Source organism: Lytechinus pictus, chromosome 14 (assembly GCF_037042905.1).
Source record: "Lytechinus pictus isolate F3 Inbred chromosome 14, Lp3.0, whole genome shotgun sequence".
Lineage (NCBI taxonomy): Eukaryota > Metazoa > Echinodermata > Echinoidea > Temnopleuroida > Toxopneustidae > Lytechinus > Lytechinus pictus.
In genome coordinates, this window is record NC_087258.1 from 24582501 (window position 1) to 24605136 (window position 22636).

Below are 22636 nucleotides of genomic sequence, written 5' to 3' on the forward strand. Positions count from 1 at the left end.
ACCACTATATTTTTTACCAACATACATTACCCCACACAGTGGACAGTATGTTGCCCAACATTTTAAGTGTATACCCGTTTATAATGATTTGTTCAAGTACAGAGCTGACACAGTTTAGAAATCAAAATCTTCCACATTGTATTTCAAAATATTAAATAGATCTTTTAATTTAAAAAGCCTATTATCTCTCCAGTATATATCCATGCTTGAATTAACACTGAAAAGTCATGAGACGTCACCAATAAGTTTATTGCATTGGCAAAATGATTTTTAGTGCATTTACTTAAACTAGAGTTTGTCTAACTAGGGGTATGAGTTATTTATTGCAGTGAAAATTCACATAAACAATATTATCCCGAATATTATGTGCTTTCCCTTTTTCACATCTGTATTTTGTAAATTTGCTTGAAGACTTGATGAAAAAAAGATAAATAAATTCAATCAATCAATCGACCGACCGACCAATCAATCAATATCTCATCAAAAGCAGGAGTCAGAAACGAATACTCCCCCCAAAACATTAATTATATTCATTTATTTTATGAATTGGTACTAAAGGTCTATGTTCATTAAACAATACGTTTTGCTTAGTTGCTGGAATTAATTGTGAGGGGGTAAGATAGCGAAGTAAGCGAGCTCTCTCATAATTAAGCTGTAGATTTTTCCGTCAAACTTTATTTGATGCGTCTTGAACTCGCCCCACAAAAGGTGGTGTTGTCAGTTATTACACCTTTTCAATTTTCATTCGGAGATATATCATCATGAATATCATTTTTAAACCAAATATATACTCTTTCATGAGTGAAATGAGCGCAATTATAGCACGTAAATTCGCGACACCGCTATACTGATAAAAATGAATGATGGCGAGGGTCACGGTTGCGGGGGATCAATCAACTTGGGGGGGGGGGGGGGGGGAGAGGTACACACAAAGTCTACATTATTTAGATTGGTTGGTTGCGTAAATTGAATTATTGATTGACTGAATGATTCATTGATTGAATTACTAATTGATTGTAATTAATTGATTGATTGATGGATGGATGATTGATTGATTGATCTGACTTATTTATCCTTCAAGTCTTCAACCAAATACTAGTACTTGAAAGGGGGAAAGCACATATACTTGTTTATGTAGCTTAAGTTTACCATGTTTATTGCATAGAGTTATGTTTATTGCAATGAATAACTCATTTAAAGGTGGGACATAATGGAATACTTAATTTCAAACTTGCATTATGACGTCATCAAAGACACAAAGACAATGACACTGACGATTTCAAATAAATAGTGTTTGTATTTTTTTTCATACAAACGACAATTACTTTTCAGGTGTAGGCCTAAATTCCAAAGAAATTCGAATTTATTTTTTCAAAAGAAAAATCCCATTTGCCCAATCACTAGCCAGGGCAAAAGTCCCCCGACACTCTTCATTGCCTCTTGATGTCTGTCTTGTCGTTTTCCACTTGTTCCTCTTAAATTTTATGACGACCTGCAAACAATACAACGACAAGGAACGTTATTATTGAGGTTATTCAACTACCACAAACAGCAATGCATTAATCTTAAAGCGCGTGATTGAAAAAAAAAATGTAATTTTCAACCGGGGCGAAATGGAACATATACTTGGAGCCAGCTAGGACGGAAATCTTTCCCTGAAAGGTAGGGGGGCAAGGGGCTGGAAAATTTGACAAGCAAAAAAAAAAAAAAAAAAGAAGGTTATCACCCAAAAAGTAAGGTAATCTCGTCCAAAATACATGTTTTATTTCGATTTTGAATGATGTATTTCTTTCCATCGTAAAAGACCAAAATAGTAGGGGGGCATAATTTGATATTGTGTCCCCGGCCCTAGTCCCTATATTTTGAGTAGGGGGACGCATCCCCCCGGGATTTCCGCCCATATACTTGGAGCAAAATGGTCTAATTTTTTGGGGCAAAACAGAATACCGTTCTGTTTCATTTTGTATCGTACGTTAAAAGTCCATTTTGTCCCAATTGTGTATTTTCTTATAAAAGGTTTAGGCCTAAGTGCAAAATCCCTGAAGCAAATTAAGACAGGCATGTATTTTATTTTTTTGCTTGTCAATTTTTTTTCTGATGCGAAATGTCCTTTAATTACTTGCGGTTGAAGACTTTTTTTTTTTTTTTGTTTTTGCTTGTCAAATTTTTTGGCGGACGAATTTGCCCCCCCCCTTTGGAAAATCCTAGGTACGCCACTGCCTTTCCCCTACCCCTATAGTTAGACCATGGAGCTATAACTCTAGTTAGGAAAGTGCATAAAAAATCATTTCTAAATCATACCCCGGATCAGACCGAAAAGCTCTTCCCTGCCTCACAATATGTTATCATAAGACACACAATCCAGAATATCATTCGTACTTATAGTAACTAATAAACTGGTGAAATAACAATTTTTAAATTCTTTATTGATATACTTTCCTCTCCATATCTTGCCTAGCTGTGCATTGAATAAAACAATACATTGCTTATATTTGCAGGGGGCCAGAAGCCCTCAAAGATTGATTATGAACGTTTTCTTAGTTATTTTGGTTTCTCCGCATTGGGCATCCCCTAAAGCATCAGCTTTGTTTTGACGGTATCCAATTTGTTTTGACGGATGCCCATTTTGAATAATTGGTTCTATAGAAATTCTTTATCAAGACACAAACGGGTTCGACGCTGCATAGCGCATGCATGCATACACTGCACTACCAAAGGACAGCGATATTTCGGGAGTGATTTTTACATTAATAATAATACCGTACTAATAGCAATGTCATGACATGGATTTCCTGATGGACTGAGGGTAAATATTTTGATTTAGTAGAATTTGCCGAATTTTCAGGTGCTATGTTATGTAGAATGAATTCATGATTGTTTTTCGTATGAATAATAAATATTCGGGAGTGCACTGTCCGAATTGACTAAGACTAAAAAAGAGCCATACGGTAGCTCCTTTTCTTGCCGTTGGTTACGGGAAGTCCCCTCTCCCTCCGCTCGCCTTCGGCGGCGCGCGGTGCGAGCATCGGCCAACTGCCATGACTCTGACTCTGAGACTGAGTCTGACTGCCCTGGTTTTGAAATTTGAATTGTGTTAATGTTTGTTATTTTTCTTGATTTTCTTGATGTACTTTCTCCATCTAGATTGTGAATAGCAGAGCATGATGCAACCAATGAAAATAAAACTAATGATTCTAATAAATGAGCAAAATTGGTGTTTGGTGAATTGAATCATCAATTCAATTGTTTTGGATGACTTCGTCATCATTCATTAGATCTTACGTTAGACTCAACTGTTAACGTTAGAGATCTAAAGTTACTAGTTAGATCTATGTGAATTGCGAAATTGCAATTCTACCGCTACTGCCATAATTTAGCACTGTGATCTGGGGTGGTCAGGTGGTATTCTGCATTCTGGAAAACTGTTGTCATATATTTTAATATTTTTTTACGAGATGTGACACCTCTCTAACTCTGACTAAGATTGTCACTAATCGGAATTCTGAACTACATTGTCATTGTCTTTTCCCTCAAATTCCCTGTCATACCCATCTAAGTTCCCACCAATCTTCTCTGAAGCAAACCTATCAAAATTACCATTCCGAATGGAAGCAATTATAATTCATAACAATGCCTGGGGGCACGTGGGGCGTATCCTCAATACAGTAGCTGGCATCGTGCGACTTCGCGTATATTGATGCGCTTGCCTTGATTGCAAAGAGAAGAGAGCTCTGAGAAGATTTTTTAGAAGAGAGATAGCTAGGCCCTAGTTAAAAAGGAAAAAGAGAAATTAATATAACGCCAAACTACTTGTAGCATGAACAAATATTTTTGAAAATATTTATGGGTGATGAGCGAAACTAGTACAACAATCTAATATAAATACTGTACTAATACCACTGTATGCCCGACATGGTATAGCTGGCATGGTATTGAGATATTATGGTACTATATGAAATGACAACATTTATGACTGCTAGACCCTGTCATAAATTTATCATAATATATTTTGCTTGTATTTTGGGATTATGCGATTATGAATTTGGAAATATTAATTATTATCCCATAATTTTTCAAAGGAAAATGGATGCGATGAACAAAGAGTTGTTGAAGAACGGTGTCAGCCAGAATGCCAGCCCGGAGGAGAAGTTACGAGTCCTCTGGAAGCTGTACACCCAGGCTGAAGCCGATATCAAAGCTGGTTCACAGAGCATGCAGTTACTTCAAAAGAAACAAGCAGAGGAAATGAAAGAGGTTAGTTATAGCTAATTTTTATCCCATAAATCTGTAAAAGGTGGGGGGGGGGGGGGGGCAACAAGTGCTTTATAGCTATCCAGCTTTAAAATACCATAACTCTCATGTCCACCATATAGCTTAGGATCTCCAAACTAAGAAAAAAGTCCTATACAGATCTCCATACATCTCCATAGATTATCAAAATGATTCTGTCTGGTGCTACTTCTGTAACTTCAGTTATTCTTGAAAAACAAACAACAGTATCCTTAATTCCCGTCTATTTTGCTAATAGGACAATGGATTGCATGGACTAAACTGATCATTCTGATACTGTGTTGAATTATTGTTTCAGTGGCCCAAAGGGTTTATTTCCAATTGGTCTAATGCCAATTCGTCTAATTACCAACTCATCTTCTATCATTTGGTGTATCATCAAATCGTCCACTATCCACATGGTCTAATTGCCATTTCGTCTAATAACCAGTTGGTCCAATAGTCATTTAGTCCATAAACCATTTGGTCTGATTGGATAATTGTTAATTGGGCGAAATGAATGAAAAGAAAATGGGTATAAGACCAACTGGTTATTAGACAAAATGGTCGTTAGACGAAATGTTGATGGACAGGATGGCATTAGACTAAATGAAGTTAGACGATGTAATGAGTGGACGAGTTGGCAATAGATGGATCAGCAGTTTACCTCCCAAACATGGAGTAGTGTGTGTGTGTAGCACTTTGTATTAAACCGAAAGGAAAAGATATCAAGTGACTATTGGTCTTTATACGTGTAGATGATTCCCAAGCAGATTTCAAGTTTCAAGTACAAAGTTTTGCTTGGTGAAAAGTGACATAGTATATACTGATTTATATAGCGCAGAAACTATGTGCATATATTCTACTGCGCTGCAATTAAGAGCTAGTGAAATGCTTGAGAACAAATTTTAAAAAGGGGGTAAAGAATTGTATGGGAATTATTTGAACAGATAGGTTTTTAGTTTAAGTTTGAACGTTTCTACTGATGGACAGGATCTTATTACATACAGCAAACCATTTCATAATTTTGGGGCTGCACAGGCAAAAGCACGGTCTCCCAAATAATAGCAGCGCTTTGTATCCTCTGGCAAAAAGCGCTTTATAAATCCAACTATTATTATTATTATTATTATCTTTGTATTATGAGTGGGGATGTAAAGGAATGAGTGGGGATGTGAAGGAGCAAATTATCATGAAATTTGTAAATTTTGTAAGTGAAGCTATCTAATGAATGACTCAGGATTAATGTTAAGTTGATTTTTGTATATTCAGGTGGAATTGTATGTTGAAAATATACGTAAGCTGTCGGAGGAAAGGGAGGCTCTTACTCAAGAATTTGAAGCAGAAAATGAGGAACTAAAGGAGGAAAATCAGAGACTTAAGAAGAGCAAGGAAAAAACTAATCAAGAAATCAAACAGCTCTTGAAACAGGTAAGCGTGAAAACCAGGCTTGGGAAATAAAAGTTTTGGGACGCCCAAAATAGGCATGCTAGTGGCTTTAATTGCACAGAATATATTTTAAGATATAAATATAAATTATATAAAACAATGTCCAAAAATAAAATAACGTTGGGCCCTGACACTCTTTGTGGCCTTTGTGGCCAAAAAAAAAAAAACCTACATTAACAATATTGATTTCCTATGTATTGTGTCGTTTAATGATTATCTTAAGTGTATTTCTATGTTTACTTTTCATTTTTGCATATTGCTTTTTATTGTTTTTTTTTTAAATTTAAGTCATCAGCAACACTAGTTAGGGTCAAGCTCCAGCCAAATTATTATCAGTATTCCCCCTTTAAAAAAATATTTTTATTTGTTCTGCATTGAGAATCTCTATCATGTTCATAGAGCTGTATCTGTCTGATGCAAAATGAATTTGGGAGACATTGTATGTTATGAGAAGAACATGTTTTTCTAGGAGTGTTGTCATATCCAATGGTGCAGTGGTGTTAATTCAGGATTTGAACTACCAGTGGAAATCTCAATTGAATTTGAGTGAAAAGAAAGAGAGAGATGGAGAAAGATAAGTTGGGGCTTCCCTCCCAAGGGAGAAAGGTCAAAGATCAACTTCCCCCACAAAGCTGATACTTGAGACTCTACAGTTCTGTATATACATGATGATATCTTGGCATGATCCGCAAACTTCATCCATTATGATTTCGTTTCCTCCTCTCTCGTCTGTTCCTCTCTTTTTCATCTCTGTTCCTCTTGCCTGTCTATTTCTCTTCATATCACCCTGTCTCACCATCCTTCTATTTAGGTGTACTTTCCCTCTTGTGCTCTGTTATCACCCACTATATGTATGTATTGTGTAGAGACAGTGATTTTCTGTTTAAAAAAATGATTTTTCCTGTTTCTGAAAATCTGTAATTCCGTTTCAACTTGATCTAAAAATGGAAATTCCGTTTTGTCACTGAAAATGTACACAGCAAAAACCTGAATTCCGTTTTGCAAAGGTGAATTCCATGAAATTTTACATGAAAAGTATAAAAACCAAATGGAATTTCTGTTATATTTACCAGTAAAACGGAAAATCACTGTCCCTAATTGTGTTCATCTCTCTCTCTCATCCTTTCTCCCCTGCTCATCCCTTTATCTCTCTCTCTCTCTCTCTCTCACACACACACACATACACTGTCTCACCCTTTCTTTTTGTACATCATTCTACCAATCTCAGGCGCTCATCCTTGAACGATTCACCTTTTACTCTGTAGTAGCTACATGTATATCTCCTTTAAAGTCATCAATTTCATATATGTATGAATATATTATTGGCATTTTTATTATATTTTCACTGTTTTTATCATGCATCTGATTGCGGTTTTGATGCTGGAGGCAATATGTCTTAGGGTTGTCTGTCTGTATGTCTTTCCATCCCATGTTTGTTTTCATGCATCCAGACATAATTATTACCTGGGGGGTATTCTCGAAAAGTCTCATAAGTTTCGTCATAACTTTCCTTATAAGTTACCCATTTAATGGAACGCTAATGGACCTCCAAATTCGTATTCTGAAAACTCTATTAGCGCTCAATTATTCTCCCTTTAGGCCACTCCCCTACTGAGCCAACTTGGCCAATTAAATGCGCTCTTACAACGTAAAATTTTCTACTAGCCCGCAGTGTCTCTTCACTTTGCTGGCTTGCAGTGCAGCGCCCAGCTACAGGTGCACTGCGCCACAATCTTGATACAAATAATTTTTGCTGAAAAATAATGCTAAAAGTGTTTGCATCAGAGATTAGAGTTTGTTATGTTGTTGAAGTTAACTGTTGTCTTGATCAACTTCAGACTTGCCTGATGCATACACAGAAGAGTCACAGTGACATTCATTTGACACAGATTTGGGACATAGTGACCTAGGGCCTGTTACACCAAGCATTGCGATGTATTTCAGATATGAAAGAACAGTGCTGATTGGTTCTCGGTCAGTGTTTTGAACAAAATCTTGATTGGGTATTACCTTTTTGCGAGTAATTGCAAACCTTTGTGTTAGTAAGTATGGAGCAATGGACTGGATTCGATATTTGACCAGCCACTCCCAAATCTGACAAAGAGGGAAGGTTCTCTCAAAAAGGCCCAAATAATTATTTGGTCTTCAAAAGGGGAAAATAATCTGAAAGGGGGTCTCGAAGATTTCATTTGATAAATGTGAATGTTTTTTGTTGTTGTAATTTGTAAAGATAAATAAAAGATGAGAGTATCTTTGATGCCATTTTTTCCTTACTGCTTAGAAGTTTCACCAATATTACACAGTGTGCTCACCTGATGCTTGAGGGAGCGCTTACTTCAAACTTTTTTTTCTCCTTAGTTTTTTATGCTCTCATTGAGTTTCATTTACATGTACATTCAATCAAGTTATTAAATGGTTATTGTTGATCAATTTCACAAGTGATATATCAATTTAAAGCTTAGGATGTGCCTCTATCCTTGAAACTAAATCAAAAACAAAAAATTCATCTACGACTACTTTCTGTTGGTTTTGGGGTGGCAGGCCACATATGGCAAGGTATTTGTGCTGGAATTAATTCAATAGTTTTATATTATTTTCCTTTTCAGGAGGGCTTTGAAGATCTAGCACAGCGTTCTCCCAGTGAGGCTCTTGCTTACTTTCTCGTCGAGAGGACACGTCTGTCTGATAACATAGCCACAGAGAGAAGGAAATCCCTCACCAATGAATCGGCCAAGAATCACCTCGATCAGGTAAAGAATGTCTTTCACTAGAACTAAGATCAATTCTAAATGAGATGAAATCAATGTTATGATATGTGATAGGTCTATGGCTTCTTAAAATTGATTTTAGCCACAGAGAGAAGGAAATCCCTCACAAATGAATCAGCCAAGAATCACCTTGATCGGGTACACTGATTCACTAAGAGTTAAGATAAATTTTTATTGAGATGAAATCAATGTTAAATCTATGATTTATCGAAATTGTTTTTTTTTTTGGTATATTGTCACCCAAATGGGACAAATAAAACAGGGCAAAACAAATATCCAAAGCTCCATCAAGATCACAGCAACATGACATCCACAACCATGTCTTTCAATGTCCTTTGATGTACTTAAACCCAGTGTTGAATAATCACCCCTTTTTAGTCAAAACTGTACTTGTAGGCGTAGTTATGCTGTTAGTCAGTCCACCAAAGTTATACACAAGTTCTCCTTGTCATGTATCAGGTTCAGAGAGATCAGATTGGTAAGCTGGAGAAGGAGAAGATCCACCTGGAGCAGGAGAACAGGCAGCAGATCCAGCGAGTCAAGGAGCTTGAGCTTGAACTCAAGATGATCAAGAACAGGCTGGAGAAAGAGAAGGAGACGCATCATAAGGAGGTGGAAAAGGTCCAGAAAAAGGCTGGTAGGTAGCGTAGAATACCTAGTTCTAGCAGGGGTGTGAGAGTTCAGATTTTTATCTGATTTCAGATTTTTTTCATTTTGATTTTCAGCTTAATTTCAGCTTATTTTTGGCTTTCCTCTGTACAAAAAGTATGGGAGCTCTTTCTATTTCAGACTTTTTCTACAAGTTTCAGCTTTTTTCAGATCTTTTTATTTGTGACCACTCACACCCCTGTTCTAGGCTAGTTCTAATTTACACTTAGCTTCTTGCAGTTGGAATTCATTTCCAGAAGCTTCTCGGTAATATTTCATCTAAAGTACAGACAGAAATACGAACAAGGAGAGTAGAAACCAATTTGCAGAAAGGGCATGTACTCTCCTTGTTCGTATTTCTGTCTGTACTTTAGATGAAAGATTACAGATCAGCTTCTGGGAGTGAATTCCTACTTGGAGATGCTAAGTGTAAATTAGAACTAGGTATTACCACTACAAGTCAAATGTCAAAGTACACAGCTAATTATTGGTTTGTACATGTACATTGTACACTTCTTGTCTCTATGCAGTGCGTCCCACAAAAAAGGAAACCCGTTTTCAGAGATACATGTAGGTGTCACAATGATTAATATGTTTTTACTATAAATTTGATACTCCTGGCAAGAGTAAGAGTGGAATCTCGTCTCTCATTTGATACCAACAGATTAGCAAATCGTTCACGCATGCCAGATTACAAACAATAAATATCGAGGCATATTAGAAACGATTTGCGCAGAAACTTACGGGTGAATCTGAATCCATTCTCATTTCAAGCAACAGTGAGAGAAGATTAACAAATAATACAAAAGAAACTAATGAGCCAGTCGTCGAATATGCAAGGTCGTCGTATCACCAACCAATCTTGTCCAATTTTTCTGCGCAACCTGGTTTTGACATTAAAATTTCAAACTTGTCTTGCTCATTAATGCGTGAAGTGGTCGTCTCATATTAGGTATCAAAATAAAGAGGAATAGTGGAATTATATGATTATGTAAATGAAATATCATAATTCATTTTCCTTTTGATTAAAAAGACATGGGAATTCCTTTTTTTCTGGGACGCACATTGTATCTGTCTTTACTGCAGATGAAATATTATGAAGCACATTGCACAATCCTAATGTGATTGATGTGATCGATGAATAAATTATAATAGCATTTGATATGGTCATCCAAACTTTAAAATCTTAATTATCAAAGTTTTTAAAAATAGTGGTATACATACTAAAATAAAATATTTCAATCTATTTTGAGCCTCCCTGTAGGGAGTAAAAACAAACTAAATTTGAAATGATAATGTCATCATTAACTGTTATTTGTATGTGATTTGGACTTTACTCCTACCACAAGGCTTGCAGTTGTGCATAATTTAGATTTTGGTATTCTTAGCATTATGCCGAGCTGTATAGATAATTGTACCTCTTGGAATTTTCATAGTTAAATGTAACATGCGAATTGTACAAAAATCTGGTCATAGCCAGATGGTATACTGTCCGGCAGGCTTTAGTGTAGATTTGAACACTATGGGTGTTGGGTCAAAGGTCGCAGTTCTTGCATATTATTAAGTACCCTTATCTTTCTTGCTGTAGATGAACAATTACAGAACAGCTCTGGTGAGGAATCCCAGTTGAGGGAGGCTAAGCGTAAATTAGAACAAGGGCTCACCACCATGAAATACCGGTTGAAAACCAGTGAAGAGGAGAAGGAAAAGATAACGAAAGAGGTATGTTTTGAACATCATTTTACACTTTTATTGAATCTTTTTTTTTTTTTTTTCATGTGCTGAGAACAGACTTTATTAATCTGGCAAGGACGTTCCTGGGTTCCGTAACACAAAACCTAGCAATGATCGTAGAACATTTTTCCACGATTGATTCCATTGACTACAATGTACAATCAATCGTGAAAATCAAGCTTACGATCAATTGCTAACCTTTGTGTTACGGGCCTCAGGATCAATATGAGTTATGATGAATATTCCTTGCCCATTGATGGTGTGTGTGTGTGTCCATCCATCGTTGGTGGTTCCATTCTATGGGCGATGTCATAGCTCGTCTCACAAACCGATTAAGCCATAACACCAAATCCCGTGAAAATTGGCCTTATGGAATCTTCATTGTCAAGTAAACCACTTTCTATTTATCGCTTTCTATGTCTTTGTTTAAAGATATAATGTTGTATGCACCTTATTATGTCAATGGCAACAGGACAGACCCACTGTAAAATTCCAGAAAAACTCTATAAACAAATTTTACAAATGAAAAATCCAACATGGGGCATATTGGCACTCCCCCTTGGGGTTGCATGTAAATTTTTGGGAAATTTATATCTGACTTTGATCATGTGCAATCATTGGCAAGTGAATAGCTGAATGCGCAGTTATGTTTAATGGGGTCAAGCATGGCTGTGCAGGGGTACATGTACTTCATGGTAGTTGCCATAATGGCAAAGTCAACATCGTTGTAACAAAGAATACTTGTAAGTCTGTATGAAGAACAGGCCCCTGTTTAGCAATTGTTTGAAAAATGTGACACTAATGCATTTAGATCCTGAAATATTAAACACTGTTGGGAAAGATAACAGAACAGAATAGAAAACATGAAAGTCGGTTCATCCTGAACCAAAAACTGTGTATATTACGATAAATAGGGATTGAGGAAAATTAATGTTGTTCCTTCACTCATTGAAACAGTATTGATCTTTCAAGTTTTTCTGAGTGAGCACACATTAAAGGCAAGATTGTCAATCATCATATTATAAGGAGATATGTTCATACCACATTGTGAGTTTTAGCATTTTTTGTTCACATGTATGTATTTCATTGTGTCCTGACTAACTTTTTGAAAACTTGTGTTTTTACCCTTGACAACATTTGTATGTTTTATGTGCTATTTTTGTATGTATTTGATATTCATATTCATTTTATTATTTTTCTTCATTAAAGAAATTAAAAATTATCTACTCACACAGTAATAATAATAAATACAGCATTTATTATGCGTTATCTACATACTTTTTTAATTATTATTACTGTGTGGGTAGATCATTTTTAATTTCTGGTACATGCAAAACAAAAATTGTGAACTCAGAATATTTGCAGATTTCTACTTAAAAATGAAGACCCCAAATATCAAGCCCTTTTCTTTCAGTTATTCGTCCCTTATAGGCTCTGGCTATTGGAGAAGTATTTTAAAGCCACTGCAATAAAAGAGCTTTATAGCATTTTAGCACTTGAAATAGAAATGGGCACAATGCATTAGAGTACTAATCCTCCATCATTAAGTCATTCTCAATAGGTTAGTTTGGATTAGTTGGATAACATTGCAATCATTTTATCTGTAATTCCTCCTTATCCTGATGCACCTCGGAATAGTGTACTAAATAGATGGGCATATTAAATGCTGTACGGTATTTGTTATTATTGTTATTATTTTTATTGTATGGTTGGATCATTGATTTTTAATTTCTAATACACGCAAAACGAAAATTGGTGAACTCAGAATATTTGTAGAATTCTACTTGAAAATGAAGACCCCAAATATCAAGCCCTTTATTTCACATTAATAACAATCCCTTTTAGGCTTAGGCTATCGCAGAAGTACTTTAAAGCCACTGCAATAAAAAGGGCTTTATAGACTTTGAGCACTTGAAATCGAAATGGGCACAATGCATTAGAGTACTAATCCTCCATCATTAAGTCAATCCCAATAGGTTAGTTTGGAGTACTTAGTTGGATAACATTGTGTAATCTTTTTAAATGATGATGCTTTATTGCACGACAGATATCTGATTCAAATACATTGTATATGTACATGTTCTTTTAGAGTTTAGAGAGTATCGTTAATTGAAAATGTAATAGTCTCCTTGGTATATTCCTGTTTGATACTTGAAAATGATGGGCTATTTTTAGAATTGGACAGTCATCTTCTCTCTTCTGGGGCCCGTTGCAGAAAGAGTTGCAATCAATCCCAACTCTAAAAATCATGTGAAACTTGATTTTCAACCAATCAACAGCGCGCATTTTGGACTTGCGATTGATATTTTGACTTGCGTTTAAACGCAACTCTTTCTGCAATGGACCCCAGATGTGGTATTGGTAGAATATTAATTGGGGTGGCTGGGGTAGCTATTGGTCATCTGTGCTTCTATTCATCCCTGACCATGATTAGGGACAAGCCATTGTCCACTCCCCCTTGGTTATTGATTAAATGACCCTTTTCAATTCAAAGCACCACTTGAATGGAAGTAACTGTGCATTATTGAAAAGAAATTCCTTCGAGTTTGATAGCGCTTTCAAAAAGACAGTGGTTGTTACTCATCCGATCAATATTTGGCTGGACATACATGTACATGTATGTTTGTATGCTGTACAGAGGAGTTTGCCTGAATCTGTTAAGATTACTACTCATAGATACACAAAGTGGAATCATGTGGAATTTCAATTTGGATTAACTTTTGAGTTTGAAGATACCTTTGAACTAGTCAGATTTTTGTGGAACATACTCAATAGCTACATGTACAAGTGTAGTTTTAATTTTGGTTTATGATGCCTTGCCTGGAGATGTCCTACAGTGTATTTTCAATCGTGCAGTGTGGTATTTATTTTGACATTTCAAGAAAGTGTTGATTATGCCATGCATTTTGGAGGCTGTTTAGATCAAACGAAAGATCACATTAAGTGCGGCAAGTCAACATTGCAGGCTAAGAGCAACAACTTGATTGGATTTTTAATACCGATTGGCTTTTGCAAGGCATCTATTTATTTCTGTTTGGAGTGATTTTTTCACCAAAGTGAAAAGGAAAAAAAAAAACATGGCTGCCTACCAAGATAGTAGGGTAAGTGATTAAAAAACAGTTTGATTTTCAAAATTTTGTTTTGTGTATTTTTTGAAAATGTCTTTCTGTGGAACTACTACCCAAAATACAATGGCCTGTATTCTGAAGTCATGTTCAGCTTGCCTTGGTCTAACTCTGCTAATTTTATGGGAGCCAAAAACTAAAAAATCCTCCTTATATTGTATATTTCTTACTATTTTGTGTCTGTTTGCTTTCATAATGAATAAAATATTTCAGTTATCATTCTCAGACAGTTATAAATGACTTGAGTCTCATAAGAGTTAATAAATTGAACATGTACCAGAGATGTTTGCCTCAATTGGCTCTCCATAGTTAAACCACAACTTTAAACCAGGGTTTGATTTAAACCCGAGAATACTGGCCAATATGCTTTAGGTTTAAGCGATATAGGGCCACATCTGCTATAAACATTCTACACCAGGGTTACATGAATCACACTCCATTGGTCGTTATTAGATTGAATATCCCTTTTCTTTAAATTTAGGAAGGATGCTTTTTTGTGTCTCCTGAAAGGAACATGAATCAGAATAATATTTTGCAAATTTTAGTCTGTGATTATAAGACTTTTATCAAGAATATAGATGAAGAATACTAGAGGAGGCAGGGGAGGAGAAGGAGGATGAGGATGAAGGAGGATGAGGAAAAAAGGAGGAGAGGAGAACGAGAAAGGGAAGAAGGAGAAGATTTACTTCTAATTCGTCTAATGCCAATTCGGCCAATTGCCAATTTGTGTACTATCTGTTCTGCCATCAGTTCGTCCACTATCCACATGGTCTAATTGGCAATTCGTCCACTCACCATTTCGTCAAATAACGAGTTGGCCCAATAGCAATTTAGTCCATTTGGTCTAATTGGACTAAGTGTTAATTGTGCAAAATAAATATATTAGACCAACTGGTTATGAGACAAAATAGTCATAGGCGAAATGGTGATTAGACGAAGTGATGATTGGACCAAATGATTGTTAGAAGAAATGTTGATGGATGGAATGGCATTAGACTATAAAATGAAAAGTAGACCATGTGAGTGGAGGAGTTGGCAGTAGACGAATTGGCAATTTACCAAGGAGAAAGAGAAGAAGAAAAAGGAGAAAGAGAAGTAGGAGGAAGATGAAGGAATAGAAGAAAAGTAGTAGAAGAAGAAGAGGAAGAAGAAGAGAAGGAGATCATAAAAAGCGACTATACAGTGTTTGTATCTTTTGTGATATATGTGCCATTGTGTGTAGATATGCAGGACTTCACAACAATCTTTTGGTTGTATTGGATTTGGATCTCCCCAGGTAATCTTGCTTGTGGCCTTTCATCATCAATCAAACCGACTTATTTTGTAAACTTGATGCTGCCCTCTGTAGTTCTAAAATCATTTTGTCAGTAGTACATAATTGTACATGTACCTATTCAACTATCAGTTTTCTTTTGAAATAAAATTTGTTACTTAAGGCTATTTTGTGACAGTATCACGAGGATTATTTTCACATTCATATTTTAAGCAAAAAAATAAAAAATATAAAAACCAAAAAAAAAATTGCCCTGAATATCTACTTTTACATGTTTATTCAAAAAATATTTCAACGAATTATTTTCCTACTATTTAGCTAGAAAGTCTTTCAGATGCTTGACTGAGGTTTGTGGGAAATAGCGAAATAAAAAACATTTGAAAATTAGATGCTGAACAATTGTATTTGACATGTTACGCATAGATAGGAAATTAAAGATAGAAAAAAGTGCTAGTACATGTATATCAAGAGTTAATTTTTTTTTACAATTTTGTGAAACCTAAGTATCAAAATTAATTATTTGTTTTTTCAAATCTAAGAGGGAAATTAAACAATACTTTAGAACAGAAAGTGTATTATAGAACAATATCATTTTCAAATATTGACTTGTATTTTTTTACCTTGCTTGAAAATATTTCCTGGTTATAATTATGGTACAAGATTTTCTTGTAAATTAATAAATTACTCATATCTTTATATACCGTTAAAATCTGAATATTAACCAATCAATAAAAGTCAAATTTGAATTAACTTGTTACATGTACATGTCCACATGCTTTATCCATGCACCTCTGTTATTGGTTTCCTACTCGAGTGCCTCCAAGGCCAATGCATATTAAATGCACTTTAATCATCTCAGCTCAGGCAATTATACTCTGGTTGCCATGGCAGCACTATGCCACTCCGCTGATATTTGAATAGCATGCATTGGAGTGCTGTGTTTGCTTAGTTAGATCAGAGAATAGAAAGCTCCATTGGCCTGGCTGCATATTTCATGTAATTTCTGACAGGAACAGAATATCAACTCCCACTTTGTGCTATCAAGAGTAATATTTGTTGATTGGTATCATTGAAGCTCTGATTGTATTTGGTTTGATAATATGTTGGACATGGAATGAAGTATTTGTTGGGTTTTCTATTAAATGATAAGGTACATGTACATGTATATCATTCAAAATTATTGTAAATAATACAAAACTATTCATAATTATGAATCAGTAACTTATTATGTAAGAGAGAGAATCAATCTTATCAATTGTAAGTTTGCAAACTATGTACTTGAGTATTGTGCAGAGTGATGTAGCCTACATGTATGTCTCTGTGTAACCAGGCTCTGGTTACAAAGATGAATGTTTATAATACCCCCCCCCCCGCCCCTTAAGAAAGAGAAAAATAAAAAGGAACAAGTATGGTATTCTATAAATATGTCCTATTTGAGTATATTCAAGGAGATCTTGATATATTCCCAAACAATTAAACTTTTCTTTGCAAGCTTTGCATTCTTGGTTTTAGTTCAGAGTTGTATGGGCCATTCCAAACTTCTACTTTTGAATACCTGTATATACAATTGCTAAATTTCCTTTGTCAAGTTTTAGGCCATTGTGCGTAGGCAGGCAAAGAGAAAGACAGAGAGAGAGAGAGGGAGAGGGGGAGAGATGAGGGGGGGGGGAGACGAATGTAATGTATTTCTTTTCACACAATTCACCCCCTGCAGAGCACTGTATAAAACACTGATGGATGTAAATCATCTAAAGAGATCAACGGTAGTGAATTATGATGATTTGCACATTCATTCAAATTTTATGGGATTACCACCCACCTGTTTGCTGGAAACATTGATAATTATGCATATTGTTGAATAAATTGATCATCACTCAGATGAAAGATGGAAGAAAAGGTACGTATTATCTCCTTGGTATAGTGTTTAAGGAAGTTTGAAAGTATTTTTTTTTTGATGTGGAGAAGTATCAAAGTTCATAATATGCCATACACATAGGAAGGTACATGTCATTGCATAATACAATAATTTTGCAATCTATGTTGTTGTATCAATGACAGAAAGACAAGAAATACATGCGAGGTAGGGGAAAATGAAGAGAGTGAGGATAGAGAACAGAAAGGAAGCAAGAAGCCATGTATAATCCTGCAATAACTAGGTTTCCCAATGGAATTTATCAGACAGAAAGCACTGACTGTAATGATTTTAATGAGGACCCTTCAGTTTTCAACAGGTTGTCACAGACTTGCAGATTCCTAAACTTCTATGGCGGAGACGATGCAGAAACCCTCCAACCAATGAATAACTGTCTCAAAGATGTATTGGAATGTTTATAAACAATTTCCCAATCTCCTAGAAAAACACTGGAAACTTTGAAAAACGAACGTTTTCACATTTCCTTGAGATAGTTGCCACTTTGCCACAAGGACACCCAGACTCGATTGCGAACTGATTTCTTTAGCGAGCTAGAATGATATCACAAACCAGAATCATCCATCAAAACAATAAAACAGAATATGTTATTTCGGGAGAGGATTCAATTGCAGTGTTTTCCCCTCTTTTCTATTAAAGCCCACCCACCACGAATGTTACATGTACCCAGGAGTGAGTGGATGCAATGCATGTCTAAACCAGAAGTAGGCCCATTCCTTTGAGATCGGCTCAGATTGCATTGAGTCTGCTGTGCAAACCCCTCACTCGAGTTAAAGGGTCTGAATGTTCAGCCTAAAATGATTTGCATACCGAAGGTAGTCTGCTGTGCAAACCCTTCACTTGACTAAAGGGTCTGAATTGCAGCCTACCTCATGCCTTGTGTCCTGAAGGCCCTCTCGCTCAACAGCAAGTTTTGTATGTGCTAGTCTTTGCGTGGAGACACACTTGATCAAAGTTTCAATCAGGGTCTGTGCCTGAAGACTAAGACTATACCTAAGGCCCTTTTGAAACAGCAAGTTTAATATGTGCTATTCTTGTGTGAATACCCACTTGTTGATCAAATTTTCAACCCAGGGTTTTTAGCTTTCATGGTCCTACAGAATGATTTCAAACTGCACCTTTTTTCATCATTTCATATTCTGAAAGATATTTATCTTTATGACTGACAAAAATTTGATAGTCTATAAACACAACAAAGCAAAAACTGTGATTCAAGAGTAAATAGTGTTGATTGAATACAGTTGATTAAATACAGTGAGATACCCCCTTTTGCAATTATGTCAAATTATTGTTTCAGAAAAGGAGGAAAAGAGAGAGAGAAAAATGAAGAGAGCTGTGGAGGGAGGGGGACAGATGTCAAATACCTCTTCTTAGGGAAGGATATAAATAAAAGAAAACTAGAGGCCAATATAAGATGACTTAAAAGCTCTATTGTCAGGACAACCAGGTAGGCTTGCTATAGGTCCATGCTATAATCATAGAGCTTTAGGTCCATGCTATAATCATAGAGCTATAGCTCCATGCTATAATCCAGCTTGTTTGACCCAACCCTTTTCAATTGTGAAGAGTTGAAGATTACAGCTTTTTCAATCTTGCAAGGGTCTAGCCATCATCTATTGAGCCGTGTTTAGACGAGACTAAAATCTATCAAAAACTAGAAAAGAGCGTTTGAAAGCTCCCACAGGGTAGTGAAGCAAATTTGTGCGGGTTAGCTGAAAAAGTAGCAAACAACCCCCCAAAAAAATCATATTTTCGCTAGGACAGGAGGGATTTTAAACAAATTTGTTTTGATTGGAAAGACATGTACATGTAGATGTCTACACATGTAAAGATATTCCCTTGAAATTATGGCTACTTCGTGAAATTATCTCATAATTTTTTTTTAAATAATGAAAAGAAAAGAAAGATATGTTCAAGCAACCAATTATTAATTTTAGCAGCCAACACTTTGCCTTTATAGACTTATACATGTAGTTGACCTGTCTCCGTGTGAACCTTACTATAGATCTTCTTGACAAGCTTGAAAGCTTGATAACCCAAGATCTTGTTTGCTATTGTGTTCACATGACAAAGGCTCTTTGTATTTGTCTAACTTTATTGTCTTCCTGTACTTGAATGGAGTTTAGACTTAGCCCCTCTTCCAGAAAGTATGGCTTGGGTCTAAAGTCTACATCTCCAAGAAATTTAGTGTCGTTCTTTTATGATGTTTTGGAATGACTGTTAATATGGCTTGTAGTACTGAAGAGTTTCATCATGCACAGCTACTAAGAGTTGTCACATTGGATTTTTAATTGGACTACTTCATCCCTGAACGAATTCAGTAAGTTTTGTGAGAGAATTTCAGATAATGCTGTTCAGTGTCTAGATATTTTAGTCTTTTAGAGGGACCACGTTACAGATTGATTTTTTGCTGATTTTCAGTTTTTCTTTTCTTGATAAATTTTTGCCTATTTCTGTTTTGTTTACAAAATATTTCCCTATTAAAAATTGTTTGCCCCAGAAAAGATGGGAGGGAGGGGGGGGGGTCCTTAAATAACCTGCCTTTGACTTTAAATTTTGTAATGATAACAATACAGCGCAACTCTTTTTTTTTTCACTGTGGATCCTTGTCGGATCCATGTTTTCACTGAGACTTCTGATATCTTACACATTCTGTAACCTAGATAATCAGGTATGTGGTTCTGGAGTTATATTAATCAGGGGTGTGAGAGTTCAGCTTTTTTATAGCTGATTTCAGATTTTTTGGGGTTTTGATTTTCTTCTTCTGATGATGATGAAGTACAGTCCACCGACTGGTGTATTGTCGTACTATATTTGGCAGGTCCGGTGTGGAGTACATGTATGTACAGTGCCATTTTAAAATATTCTTAAAAGTTACTAATTGCAGCTAAAAAAAGACATGCTCCTCTCCTAGCGAAGCAGGAAGCTCTCTGTACCTCTTGTTTGAAGAGGCTAACAGAGGTGACATTGGGTCAGGGTTGTAATAAAAAACGTTTTTTATTAAAAAAAACAAATAAAACGTTTTTTATTGTTTTAAAACGTTTTAAATCGTTTTAAAACGTTTTTTTTTCCAACGAACGATGAAATTTTCTGTAAATCAGTGAAATTATATACTTAATACAGTATGATTTAAGCTCTTAATGTTGTAAAAACATTTTTGGAGTAAGTAAGAGATGACTACAATTTTTGTTACTGAATTTCCAACAGAAAAGTTTATATTTTCCCCAAAATTACTAAATCAATGAAAATTGAATGCCGAAAAAGTAAGTTAACATTTCATAAGTCTATTCCTCATACTTATGATGTAGTCTCAGGTTTTTTAGTCTTCTCAATCTAGGGGGTGAGAAGAATTTGTACAATGTAAGAAAATGACATAATCTATAGACTATAGGCTTTCAAAGCTTAATTTCATTTACTCAATATGCTTTATTTCATTTTAATCAATTATACCAATTTTAAGTAATAATAATAAATGTCCGCTTTTAAATAGTGCTTAATATATCGGAATGACGTGTCTAAACGCTTTAAAGATTTATTATTACCCCAGACATCGGATTCAATTAGTCATTCCCGCACACAATATGTATGCACATCCTCCACTCCCTGGGTAATATTCCAGTCAGTCGCCAGTGAGGCGCACACAGTACTGGACAAGCTACAATGACTTTTACATCCTACCGGGCACCCATAGATGCATGAAATACACCATTGGGTTTAAATCTATAAATATTAGGCCCTTGAACTGCTTATTTCTTTAATTGAGGAATTCTGATTAAATTGTTTTTTAATATTTGTTTTAACTGTTTTTTTTTTACATATTCCTTATCTACAGTTTTGTGGTTACTTTGGGGTTTTTTTAAGGAAATTGTTGGCAATAATTTTGGCAAAAATATTGATACAGATAAAAATGTTTGCGAAAATTTGCATTGGCTTTATACATGTACATGAAAATCACGATATTGAGCAATTCTGGTCTGAAATGCACTTGTGTAATATTACGGAGCTATTAATGTGTTGATAGCTCCATGGTAATATAACTGCATATCCATGCATGAATAAAAAAATATTCTTGAACGGTATGGTGTTGCCCTGTTGTGCTTATGGATTTATCATATAAATTTTAAGGGGGACATTACGGTCCCCTGGGAGTGTTAGAGTTATAGGTAAAGTCCACCCTAGAAAAAAGTTGATTTGAATCAGTAGAAAAATTCAACCAAGCATAATGCTAAAAATTTCATCGAAATCGGATGTAAAATAAGAAAGTTATGACATTGTAAAGTTTCGCTTATTTTTCACAAAACATAACTCGGTGATGTGCAAATAAGATAGTTGATAATGTCCCTCACTCACTATTTCTTTTGTGTTTTTTTAATTGTTTGAAAAATACAATATTTCAATATTTACAGATTTTATAATAATGACCAACTTGACTGAACCAAAAAATGTTGAAACAATGGTAGTTCCACACATGTTCAGGGAGGAAAAAAAGTTTTGCTAGCTGTCTTAGCTGATTATCTTATACTGAATTAAATTACTTTTCTTCATCTTTACGAAGCGCAAAGTTTTACCTACTTTTGTGTGTACCTCAAGGTTACAATGTCAGTTATATAGTCTATTTGAAACATATTATTATGTTTGTGCAACAATTCCATTTCATTCAAGTACTACTATTACATATTTGAGCTCATTTTAAATAGTGTTTCTTTCCTTGTCTAAAAGTGAGCACAACACTCAGATGTGTGTTAAAATGAGAATTTTCTTAAATATGGATTGATGTGCACAATTTAACAGGAGGAAAGGAACATGACAAAGCATTGGAGAAAGGGAGAATAAGGGGGTTTGAGAGAGTAGAAAAAGAGTGGTGTTGAGAAAGAGATTTAGTTACAAGAAAATGATAAACCACTTTAAAAATAAAAGTATGAAAAATAAATTCATGTAAAATCACATCCATGCACATTTATAACACACAAGTCTATGAGGTGTTTTAAAACACGTTTTTTTTGTAAAAAAAACGGGTGTTTTAAAACGCGTTTTAAAACATGTTTTAAAACACACCGTTTAAAACGCGCCAACCCTGCATTGGGTAGTTAATTTTCAGCTTCATTTCAGCTTATTTTAGTTTTCCTCTGTACAAAAACGATGGGAGCTCTTTCTGTTTCAGCTTTTTTTCAACACTCTTCAGCCTTTTTCAGATCTTTTTATTTGTGACCATCCGCACCCCTGATTAATGTATAATGTATTAATGACCTTGGAATGTTGCATTTTATTGCAAGATTTGTTTGACATTTTTTTGCCATCAAGGTTTTTAAAAAATATGAAGACAGTTGACCAGTATATATCTTGACTACCACCACCAATAACAAACAACACCAGCACCACCAACACTAACACCATCACTAGAATATAATATTGATATTAATTGGAATCATTATTAAATTAG

General features: G+C 35.3%; 2 protein-coding genes across 2 annotated transcripts in view; both read left to right on the forward strand.

The window, feature by feature from the left end:
* The first annotated feature begins 2636 nt into the window (after window positions 1-2636).
* On the forward strand, window positions 2637-15123 carry LOC129276884 (beta-taxilin-like). The gene is made up of 6 exons (XM_064109106.1): window positions 2637-2806; window positions 4080-4254; window positions 5542-5700; window positions 8325-8468; window positions 8946-9123; window positions 10723-15123. The coding sequence occupies exons 2-6, from the start codon at window positions 4084-4086 to the stop codon at window positions 10917-10919; spliced, it is 849 nt and encodes a 282-aa protein (XP_063965176.1). The 5' UTR covers window positions 2637-2806; window positions 4080-4083; the 3' UTR covers window positions 10920-15123.
* The window catches only part of LOC129276885 (coiled-coil domain-containing protein 30-like), a 45956-nt gene continuing 37265 nt past the window's right edge, over window positions 13946-22636 (forward strand). The window contains exon 1 of the mRNA XM_064109175.1: window positions 13946-13969. Coding sequence (XP_063965245.1) covers window positions 13946-13969 — 24 coding nt within the window. The remainder of the gene's footprint in view (window positions 13970-22636) is intronic.